The 12,452-nt window shown below is 38.3% G+C and overlaps 1 protein-coding gene across 14 annotated transcripts in view; it reads right to left on the bottom strand.

Annotated features, from left to right (window-relative positions):
- ABCC9 (ATP binding cassette subfamily C member 9) overlaps positions 1-12,452 on the bottom strand; it is a 137,175-nt gene that overhangs the window by 83,774 nt on the left and 40,949 nt on the right. For all 14 annotated transcript variants that reach the window (XM_032347705.1, XM_032347707.1, XM_032347696.1 and 11 more), the window contains 3 exons: positions 11,984-12,024; positions 10,971-11,113; positions 1,609-1,717 (listed from right to left, as the gene is read on the bottom strand). In XM_032347705.1, coding sequence (XP_032203596.1) covers positions 1,609-1,717; positions 10,971-11,113; positions 11,984-12,024 — 293 coding nt within the window. The remainder of the gene's footprint in view (positions 1-1,608; positions 1,718-10,970; positions 11,114-11,983; positions 12,025-12,452) is intronic.

Here is a 12,452-nt window from a genome sequence, read left to right as displayed (position 1 = left end):
CACCTTTCAAGAAAGTGATGTGATCCAATCTCACTGATTTAACTATCTAATGGCTAATCCCTCTTAAATTTACCCCATCTCCAATGCTGACTTCTCTTCTTAGATGTCAATGAATATCTCAACATTATCATGTGCAAATATATATTTTGATTCTACCTCAGTACCAGTCCACTAACATCTTAGCCTCCCTATCCAGTCTATCTGCAAGTCTTTACCTCTCAACATTTTAAAAAAGTACAGTCTGCTCACTTTCTCATGATGTCCACTGCAACTGCCACAAAACTAATCTAACATCATCATTTCTTGCCCATGTTATTATAATAATCTTTTTACTGATCTACCTGTTCTACCCTTGTTCCCACTGATTACTATCAACCCAGTGGCTTAGTCATTAAGCACCCAACTCTTGATCTCTGCCCAGGTCTTGATCTCAGGGTCCCAAGTTCAAGATTCACATATAGATAGGTAGATAGGTAGGTAGGTAGGTAAGCAAAATTCTGTTAGTCCCCACTTTAAAACCCTCCTACGGTTTCCAGCTGCATGTCAATACAATCCAGACCCTCAATCCTTGTTCTTCTTACCTTTTCTTATCTCTCTGTTCTTCACCAGGCTCAAACCAATGTGTTTCTCTGTTCCTTGAGAACAACAAATTCATTCCCACCTCAGGGTCTTTGCATTCTTCCCGCAGTCTTTGCAGAACAGGTATGTATGTACTGTTCATTCAGGTCTCAGCCCAAATGCCAGCTCTTCAGAGGTGGCCTTTCTGGGAAATGGTCACTAGTTTCCAGTATCCCAGTCTTTCTCTCATACCTTATTTTATTTTCTTCCCAAAGTGAAATGATCGCACTTTTTAAACTTAATCATCTGACTCCTGCCTTAAGAAAGCTAACTGTGACAAAGAGGAGTCCGTGTGCCTTGTTCTCAGCTATATCCCTAAAGTACAGGGTAGCCAATAAATCTAGAAACACAGGCAAATATATGGTACATGTCATCTTACATGAAATACACGACAAAATAATATTGAACATGTTTCCAGGCTGTATATAGCTACTGAGTAAATATTTGTGTAATGGATGAATAAACTGGTTCTAGGCTTAACCAGATTCAGGTTTTAATTCTGGCTCTGCTGCTAAGTTTGTGATTTTATTCAAGCCACATAATACACAAACTCAATATATTCAGTTTGAAGATTAAAAAGAAGGTAATATAATTTATATTGAATCAAAAGATACAATGCATCAAAAGCACTTTTTAAACTAAAAATTATAATACAGCTAAAAGGTATTAAAAGAATATGGTGTGGGAGTTGATAAGCTTACTTAATATTATTATTATATAAAGTTTTGGGCAGAAAACCTTTCAATTTTTTTTCAGTTGAACATGGGCTGTCCCTCTTGGGATATTTCTTTGATGATATCTAAGGACAAGCCTTATACATCTGTTTATGCATTTTAGACTACTGAACTTTGTTATAGAAGCAGGTGGCAATTTTTCTTTATATAGGTTCAAAGTGGAGCTGACACTTTCTTCTAATCACGCTGATTTGAAATCATCTAGTCCTGGGCCAGTTACCTATTCACAGCTTCAATAATAAGAAAAAGCACTTACCACTCCAGTGTGCTTCTTACAGGACTCAAAAGGAAGAGAACCTTCGCCAGTTCGCCAGCTATCCTCACCAATCTCGTCACTCAAGAGAAACTCATTCAGCTTTTGAACACTGCAAAAACCAACCAAACAAAAAAGGGGTTAAAAATAAAACCACCACCAACAAAATTCTACGAAAATAAATAAGCATTTCCCTCACTATTATGTTGAGCAAGCCACCTCTGAGAGTCATTTTTCAAGACCAACTGAGAATTCAACTGGGAGGAACAACCATCTTAATTAATTGCCCAAGAATGATAGGCTCCCAGGACCTGGGACTTTCAGTGCTGAAACTAGAAATGTCTCAGGAAAACCAGTAACAATTTGTCACTCCTTGAATGCAGCCAAACTCTTGGCACCTTTTCTTTTTCTTTCTTTTGTTTTTCCCAATTATGCGTCTTGTCAAAGACAATGGAGTTGAGGAGGAACTTAAAACAGAGTGGTTAAACATAATAATGGGGGCACCTGGGTGGCTCAGTGGGTTAAAACCTCTGCCTTCAGCTTGGGTCATGATCCCAGGTCGTGGGATCGAGCCCCACATCAGGCTCTCTGCTCAGCAGGGAGCCTGCTTCCCCCTTTCTCTCTGCCTTCCTCTCTGCCTGCTTGTGATCTCTGTATGTCAAATAAATAAATATAATAATGCCAATGAGGGAAATAGACACTATTCTAATTTTACAAATGAGGGGAAATAAGTAATAGAGAAGCTAAATAGCTTGCTTAAAAACATTTAGCATATTAACACATAGCTCTGGGGTGCATGACCATTCTGCTACCTTGCTTGAGCACTATACACTACATATATTTTTGGAACCTGGCAGGAAGACGGGCCTCTCCAGAGTTGCTGTTCGGTGTTGGCAAAGGACCAATTACATCAGCATCACCTGGAGTTTACCAGAGATTCTCAGGCCCCACCCAAGACCTACTAACTCAAAATACTCATTTTCACAAGATCCAGAAATGCTTCCTAAGCACATTACCATTTGAGAAGCCTGTATCTAGAAGAGCAGTTTGCAAACGTCCTTTCTTATGGTCTCCTCGGGCAGGGCACAATACCCCTTGGCCCACCTACCCTTCCCATTCTAACTTTTTCAAACCAGTTATAGAATCAGAAGCAAAAGAAAAGAACCAGAGAAACAACAACATGATTTGAAAACACCCTCCTATAAATAAAAGAATATGCTAAAGGAAGTTCTGTGAAGTTGCAAAAGAAATGCTCCTTTTAGCATGTTAGGATGCCGAAGGTGAGCAAACTAGCTGGGCCCATGCCTCATCAACCACAGGCAAGATACTGCCTGCGGTAGGAAACTAAAAGTAAAGATGTGAAACAAAAAAGGTACTATATATTTTTTCGTTTGAACTTATCGTCAAGTGAAGGGCCTCCAAATAGGTCTGCAAAGCTTGTTTTGTGTGTGTGTGTGTGTGTGTGTGTGTGTGTGTGGCCTCAAATGCCATAGAAACTGCTTCTAGTCCCTGGGAATGTAAAGGTGAGTAAATTCCACTGCAGCAGCCCTAATTAGCTTCCAAACTTCACTTACAGAGAACTAAAAAAGATAATGGTTTAAGAAGAATTTGGGGGGGATGCCTGAGTGGCTCAGTTGGTTAGGTGGCTGCCTTTAGCTCAGGTCATGATCCCAGCGTCCTGGGATGGAGTCCCACATCAGGCTCCTTGCTCAGCAGGAAGCCTTTTTCTCTCTCTGTCTCTGTCTGCCTCTCTGTCTGCATGTGCTCGCTCTTGCTCTGACAAATAAATAAATTTTTAAAAATCTTACAAAAAAAGAAGAATTTTGGTTGAATAATACTCCATCTGTATATACTACATTTTATTTACTTATTCATCCATTGATGGACATTTGGGTTGTTTTCCCTCTTTGGCTACCGTGAATAATGCTGCTATGAACCTGGGTGTACAAACATCTATTCAAGTTCCTGCCACGTTGAGTTTTGGGGGGTATATATCCAGAAGTGGAACTGCTACACCGTATGCTAATTCTAAGTTTAATTTTTTGAGGAATCACCATACCGCTTTCAACAGCACCTGCACCAGGATTCTGGAATTCTTGATTCAATAAAATAGAGTTATGATAACAGGAATGAACCTTGAAGACATTATGCTAAGTAAAATAAGCCAGGCACAACCCCCAACCCAAATAGCGTATGAGTCCACTACCTCTATGAGATACTAGAAGAGTCAAATTCATAGAGACTGAAAGTCAATGAGTTTCCAGGGGCTGGGAGGAGGGGCAATTGTTATTATTTGATGAATATAGCTTCCAATTTGCAGAGATGAAGTAGTTACAGAATGGACTGTCGTGGTGGTTGCACAGCAATGTAGATGTACTCTGTGACTGAACTATACACACAAGCTGGTTTAAATGGCAAATTTTCTGTTAGGTATATCTTACTGCTACTTAAAAAGAATTTCAGAGGAAAGGAAGGAAGGCAGGGAGGAAGGAAAGATGGATGGGAGGAAGGAAAAGAAAGAAAGAAAGTCTTCTGTTTGTGTACTTTCTTTGCGTCCTTGTCAGCAGATACTGACCATATAGACTGAAAGCCAGCATTAGAAATGCCTTATGAAATAATGGCCATTTGTTTATCTTAAAAGACAGGTATTTGTTCATTACTTTTTAATGAGGCATAACTGACATGTAGTAGTTCCAGGTGTACAACCTAATGATCCAGTATTTGGATACATTGCAATCTCATCAGCACAACAAGTCTAGTTAACATTGTCACCATACATAGTTACAATTGTTTTTCCTGGGAGAGAAATGTCTAAGATCTACCTCAAAAGTAGTAGTGAAAGATCTTCTTTACCTTTATGGATTTTAGTTGTCATTCTGTTCTTATATTTTGAAGATGAATTTTAAGGAGCACGGCTTTGCCATTCCAAGAAATACCTTTTAAACAGTCTCATACTATGTCTTTGCACACAAAGGGAAGTCCAGGGGACAGGGTCATTTGCCTTGTGACTCTATGTCTAGCTGCTCCTGGCATGTATTACTCAATGAATGTTTGCTGAATAAATCCAAGAAGGAATAAACCAGTGACTCAGCCATTTAAGTAAAGTCAGTTGATTCAACTCTCCATTTCACTTTTCTAGTACACGCACAAATCTTACTAAAGTTTTTATGGAATTAATGAGCCCCATTCTTGCTAAACATTAAGAAGCAATGGCCTCTGAGCATAACTGGGGCACAGAAAGAACTTTCTTTCCTCTATATAACTCTCCACTTTGGAATTCCAATTACAAGGAATATCGGAGGACCCCAAGATGAATTCTTCTCTGAACCTCCTGTCCTTTCCCTTCCCCTCTCCTCATCATTCTAGACTCTCTGGTTGAGAGTCCCCAGCACCAGTATTTTGTCATTTTTTGTTACTATCTCCCTCGTTACACTATGAACTCCTTAAGAGCAAAGATCTTCATCTTCAGGATCCAGCCCAATGCCAAAAATACAACGTAGTAATGTCTCAAGAAATGTCTGGTGAATGAATAAATGGGTAACACAAAAAGCATTTCCTATTCATATGAGGTCCTTTCAGAAATCACTGAGGCAAAGCAATTATGGAAAATGCATGAATGCTGACCAAGGCTGAAGTAATTCCCACCATGCTGTCTGGGTTATATATGGAAAATCCAAATCTGTGTATGTAGCATTCCTCTCCTTAAAATAGCAAATGGCACCCCTCTGCCTTCCGCATCCTTAGCATCATTTCCAGGCTGCTCAGGATTTTACCCCCTGCCCCCAGCTTCATCCCCTGCCATGTTCCACACTAGAACCCATCACCAATCACACTCAACTATGTCTAGTCCTCTAAATGCACCAGGATCTCTCACCTACTTACTCACCATTTACCCCCGAATACATTGCTCTCAGCTTGAAAATGTTTTCCCTTTTTCTTCAACTGACTGAGTCCTACCTATTCTTTAAGATCTTATGAAGAAGCCACAGTAACTCTTTTAAATTTTCCCTTGACTGTCTACTTTCTCACTCAATAAACTTCAATGACACTCAAATAACGGGCCATGGTATTCTACCTAGAGCTCTGTAAATAGCATAATACACCATATCGTATTTATGATGTATTATGTTTCCCCTCCTGGTCTCTCCATCTAGACTGTAGGTTCCCCGTAGATTTCACTCTACCTTTCATCTTTGCAATTTCTAATACCTTGTAATGTACCCGAAGTATTAACAAGTGCATGTAGACCCACAGAAGATGTGTCTCTGAAGCACAGATGGAGATTAATAAAATGGGAGTAAATTAGCAAAATTGAAATCAGTAAAGTATCTAAAATATTTAGGCAATGAGCCAGGCACTGTTCATATACTGTCTCATTTAATTGTTTTAATTGCCATAAGCAGGTGCTACTGCAGTACTCACTTAGTAAGTAAGGCGCTGAGCTATAGAAACACAAAATGACATGCTGGAGGTTGGACAATGAGTACTCTAGGGCTGTACTAGGATTTGACAGCAGATGCATTTGATACCAACCAATTTTCTAACGTGCCTCCACCATCTTCCTAGGTTAGTGTTTTACTAATCTCCCAAGTGTTTGGATAATTCATATCAGTCTTCAAGGTTTTAGCTACATATGTTATTTTTTCACTTTTCAAGTTTCACTTTGGGTGTTTAGCTAAAGCTTGAGTACCTTGGACAGGTGCTATTATATTAATTGGGAATAAGTGACTGTTGCTGACAATTGTGTGCTTTTCTTGTAAGAACTATAACATTTTTTGTAAACAGGGACCAGGTGGAAGTATGCATACTCTGTAATATCAGTAACAATTTATTTGATCAAAAGTAATTCTCCTGGACCAGCCAAGCATACAGTCCTTTGGGAGGTATATGAGAGAAAGGATATGAAGTTATTTTTTAACAAAGAAAGGGATTGGTTTTTACACATTTTACTTTTGGCAGATAACATCTTTGGACATAGATAATGCATTATACATCAAATACCAGAAACCTTCACTGAAATTATTTATAAAAGATACAACATATCAACTTACATTCTCCTCCGGAAAAGAACACATATTGTTTTCTTAGAAATAAAGCAAAGTGGAAAAGTGAAGCAAGCATCCTGGAAAATCACTCTTACTCAGTATTTTAGTATTTTAGATAATAGTGATTTTTCCTACTTCTCCCCATTCCGTGACTCTGTTTTGCAAATGTAGACTGGATTATGATATAAAACGTCCAGAAAACTCAAACGGTGTGGGGTGTAGGGTTGTAAGGAGAAAACCTGAATCATATCTGCCTCTTTCTTCCATTTTTTATTATGTATACATGGGGTCCCACCCACTGAGCACCACGAAGACCATTTTGGCTAACAAACTAAACATTTTAAAAAGAAAGTATAGAATTTTCACATAGGAAAGAATTTTACTGGCATGGAATTTTCCTCCTTAGAGAGGTTTGTAAGTCTCTTACAGGCATGTGTAATGCAAGTTTGGGAGTATGCTGCACCCCCTTCTAACCCACCAAATCTCTGATGCATTTAAGAGTGAAGCAAAGAACTTATCACTTCCACGGTCCTGAAGAAGAGGTTTCAAAATCAGCTCACCAAAGTCTCCGATTATAAACAGGCTGTTCAGCTTGTTGTGGGCCAACTGGCATCAAAGACTGATCACGGGTTCCCAGGCACAGAAGAAAATGCCAAACCAGTCAATACTGGGAAAAAGCTCATTTGGGTTCCCAGAACCAGCACACAGTGGGGAAAAGGCCTGGCTCCTCTGCTGACTGGTCATCTCTGTAGGACCCACAAATCAACCACTGAGACTCATTTTAAAGAAGCAAGTTTTTATAAGCTGATTCTATTCAGCCTATGGTTTGGGAAATCTGGAGCTAAGCCCTGAAAACAGACTGGTCTTTATCAAACTGGCAAGTGCCTTTCCCTGGGCCATAAAGAAAAAAGAGTGCTATGCAGAAATATACAGTGAACATTATCCACTCTCAACTTCACCAGCATTTACTGCAGCAGGATTGTATACTACAGAGGTGGAAGAGCACTCCTAGGTTTTCTTGGTGGTTTTTATTTTTTTCTTCCAAATAAACTCTTTAAGCCCTTTTGATGTTTGGTAACCCCCTGACTTCAGAGAAGTTAGGTAGAACTTATCAACTGTTTCTTATCCCCACTTGAGATACAAAATCAAATTCCAGTTAAAAATGAAACCATGAAAGGGACAGCTATTAAATGGAGAAAATGAAACTAAGGACCAAAATAGCAGACTTTGGCCATTCATCAATTTTATTGTTTGAAGTAGCTTCCCTTCCAGAGCACTGCCTAATTTGGAAGTGGCGCTACAAAAATCAGTCCATGTTCCGTACAACTCTTTTAAGAGGCAGAACGGTAAGAAAAGTCAGACGAGGCCAGAGGGTCTAATCCTTAAACTCCAACAGCTCCAGAATTGGCTATCCACAACATAACCTACAGAACAGGACTAAAACCATTCTGTGATATTATTAGAACCAAACAGAATTTCAGTTTATAATAAGATAATGGACATGCATCTTCCAGTTTGGGGGATGGAGCCATTGTTAAACCAATATAGAAAACTGTCCCAAACTGAAGACTCTGGTATTTTAAATGTCAAATACTAGTGTTCTTCGTAATACATAGCCATTGGGAAAATTAACTCCTCCTAAAAGACCTCACAAGAAAAAAAATTAATTAAAAAAAATAAAAGCCCTTATAAGAAAATATTCAACATTGTTATCGGTGGCAACACCAAGCTCCATGTATTTAAGGCCTCCATTTTCCAATTTTCCTTAGTATCTTGACATTTTTTTCAAAGGCCAAGCATTATGACTGTTTATGAAACATGCTGAGGTTTTATGTTTATCAGATCTTATACCATAAGCGAAATCTACTTGAAGACTTCCCTGTTCATAATAAAGTATCAGACACAGTAGACGGTGACACAAACAGCATTATAGAATATAGCATAATAAATATTGGTAGCACACTTATTTATATAACACAAGAAAAATGGTAGGAAATGGTCATTATCATATCACATCTATTTTTATTGTTGTGCATTGTAGGAAACTGTAAGTCTGAGACAAAGTATACACTGGTTAAAAAACTAGAGAAGCATATTTAAAATAAGCAAAATGTGGAGGGGTTTTGCAAAGTATTTCCATTGGCAGAAACCATGAGTCTTACTTAAATTTTTTCCTGGTTAAACTAAAATTAAAACAGTAAATATATGTTGATGGGAACATTGTCCATCACTATAGCTGCAAAGATAAACTGATACAGTTGTACTGGAAAATATTATGGCCATTTTCATTAAGAAAATCTTAAAAATTGGGGAGCCTGGGTGGCTCAGTCAGTTAAGTGTCCAACTCTTAGTTTCGGTTCAGGTTGTGATCAGGCCGTCATGGGATGGAGCCCCACACAGGGCTGTGCATTCAGTGAAGAGTCTGCTTCAGATTCTCTCTCCCTCTCCCTCCTACTCACTTTCTCTCTCTATCACAAATAAATAAAACCTTTAAAAAAATTTCAAATATGTGTATAATGTTTGACCTACCACTCTTTAAAAGCAACATAGCAATAAGAACCTTAATGAACCGCAGGTTCATTAAGAACCTTAAAAATGGGGGTGCCTGGGTGGCTCATTCCATTAAGTGTCTGCCTTTGGCTCAGGTCATGATCCCAGGGTCCTGGGACTGAGCCCCACATTGTGCTCCCTGCTTAGTGGAAAGACTACTTCTTCCTTTCCCTCTGCCTGCCGCTCTGCCTGCTTGTGCTATCTCTCTGTCAAATAAATAAATAAAATCTTTAAAAAAAAAAAAGAACCTTAAAAATTCATACCATTCATACAATTGAGCGCACACACACACACACACACACACACACTAAAAAACAAACAAACAAACAACAAAAAAAACCCCACAAAAAATCTAAATAATAAATGGGCAGAAGACATGAATAGACATTTCACCAAAGAAAAGATGGCCAAACAGATACATGAAAAGATGCGCAACATCATTCATCATCAAGGAAATGCAAATTAAAACTACAATGCAGTACCACCTCACACCTGGTCAGAATGCCTAAAATCAAAAACACAAGAAACAACAAGTATTGGCAAGGATTTGGAGAAAAAGGAAGCCTCATGCACTGTTGGTGGGACTGCAAACTGAGGCAGCCTGTGTGGAAGACAGTATGGAGTTTCCTCAAAAAATTAAAAATAGAACTACCCTACAATCCAGTAATTCCACTACTGGGTATTTACCCAAAGAATGCAAAAACACTAAGATATCGAAAGGATATATATGCTCCTATGTTTACTGCAGCATTATTTACAACAGCCGAATGATGGAAACCAACCAAGTATCCATCAACAGATGAATTAATACAGAATATAAGGTTATAGAGATATATATAAGTGTTTATACACACACGCGCGCGCGCACACACACACACACACACACACACACTAGAATACTACTGAGCCATAGAAAAGAATGAAATCTCGCCATCTGCAACAACATGGTTGCAGCTAGAAAGTACAATGCTAAGTGAAATAAATCTGTCAGAAATAGATAAATACCATATAACTTCACTCACATGTGGAATTTAAGAAACAAAACAGATAAACAAAGGGGGGAAAAGAGACAAACCAAGAACACTCTTACTTCTAGAGAACAAACTGATAGTTACTGAAGGGAGGTGGGTGAGATAGGTGAAGGCGGTTAAGAGTACCCTTATCTTAATGAGCACGGAGTAATGTACGGAATTGAATTGAATTGAATCACTGTATTATACACCTGAAACTAATATAACACTGAGTGTTAAATATACTGGAGTTAAAATCTAAAAATCAATAAATTTTTTAAAATGTGGAAACTGTTAGAACTAGTATCCCTACTTCCAAAAATCAGTCTTAAGAAAATAATCAGAGAAAAGTTTAAAAATATAAAAAGATGTTGATCTCAATGTTATTTATAGGTAGAAAATAGAAACACTCTAAGTGCCCAGTGAGGAGGTAATCATTAGAGTACAGTACTTTCAAACAATGGACTATTGCATATCCAATAAACATCTTGACCTTAAAGAGGGGGAAAAAGTAAAAACAATACGTGAAATAAGGAGTCAAAAGCTACAGAAACTCAAAATTTTTATTTCAGAATAATGATTATTTTCATTTAAAAATAATTGTAAAAGACGGAAAAGAAGCCTATTCAAATTTTAACAATGATTATGTCTGGACTGATTTGAAAGTGGTTTTTTTTTTTAATACCTTCTCAAATTGACTTCCACAAGCATAAATAATTTCTATAATCAAGCAAAGAATTCCAGACATTCCAGGGCATACCTTATGATGGCTTTGACTGCAAATCTGACCACTGTGGAGAGCAGGAACAACGGGGTGACCAGGATATGAAAGAGGGACAGGGAAGCAAAGGCCTCTGCAGGTTTTAGATTGTTCCCACTAGCATACGCATGGGTCACGAATGTCTGCACAAAGAGAGAAGTTCTTTAGAGCAAGCTGGAGAAAGTTTCACAAACGCTTACATTCAATTTTACAAACCTAACCTATTTTGCTACGCCAATACATCCATCCTAACTCTGAAAACAATTACTTCACCCAAATTACTCCCTAACAAAAAGATTTGTTATTGATAGTCTTTAATGGCTTACGTATCATCCTAGCAGTGAACTTGTAAGAAGGGCCGAGTAGAATCTGTTTACAGATTCGGAAATGGTCTTCTGTCAGATTACTTAGTAGAGGGATAACTGTGAGGTGAACCTAGAGTTCTTAACAACCAATCAGGTTCTATGCAACCAATACTAAATTTTCTAAGAGAAAAAGAAGATGTTCCATTGTTTTAGGGTCCCCGTTAAGGATCTTTACTAAATGTGCCAACAATCGTGTTCCATGCACACGTACTAAATGTAATTCCAGTTTGTCATTTTAGTTTGAAATGTAATGTACTTTTCTGGTTGTTGAACTAGCACTCTCTTGATGTAAGAATGTCTGGGAACCAGATCATGAAGATTACAACAGTTAGTTCCCAACTACTATTCATTTTGCTCCCCAGGGCACACTTGGCAATGTCTGGGGAACGCTAACAGCATCCAATAGCCAGGGACGCTGCTACGCGTCCTCATGCAGAAGAGAGAACCTACCAACACAGAATTATCTGGGCCAAAAAGGCTTATAGTGTCACCGTGGAGAAACCCTGGATTAGAATCATTACAATGGGACTGCAAGAGAAAACTAGCAGAGGTGAAATAACATATATCACCACCCGTACATTCTTGCTCATAAATCATTTCTAAACACTGACTTAGTTCCATTTCTAAAAGCAAGAGAAAGTTTCTTACGGCAAGAACAGCTGCTATGGGAATTGCTGCATTCATGAAGACTGTGGAAAGAAATAAAATATGTTAGGTTCATTGAACTGTGAAATGTTTTCAGTAACTTTAATTAATCATCTATTATTACTTTAACTTTCCTTAAAGACAGAGAGGACCAAGTGCATTAAATAACATTTTGTACAGTGTCCACAAACAGTGCCCTGTTGGTATTTCCTTGTTTAAAGTCATAGGAGTTCCCCACATTAGTCTGAATCAAAAAATACTTCTCTTTTTTAACAGAGTTTTTTAAAAAAAATATTTTATTTATTTACTTGAGAGAGAGCATGAGCATGAGGGGGGTGAAGGGCAGAGGGAGAAGCAGACTCCCCACTGTGAAGGGAGACCAATTTGGGGCTTGATTCAGGCCTGAGCTGAAGGAAGACGCTTAACTGACTGAGCCACCTAGGTACCCCAGAAAATACTCTATCTTACAGAA

This window comes from Mustela erminea, chromosome 6, assembly GCF_009829155.1.
Source record: "Mustela erminea isolate mMusErm1 chromosome 6, mMusErm1.Pri, whole genome shotgun sequence".
NCBI lineage: Eukaryota > Metazoa > Chordata > Mammalia > Carnivora > Mustelidae > Mustela > Mustela erminea.
The sequence above is the reverse complement of the archived record's forward strand: the minus strand, read 5'-3'. Positions and strand labels throughout refer to the sequence as shown.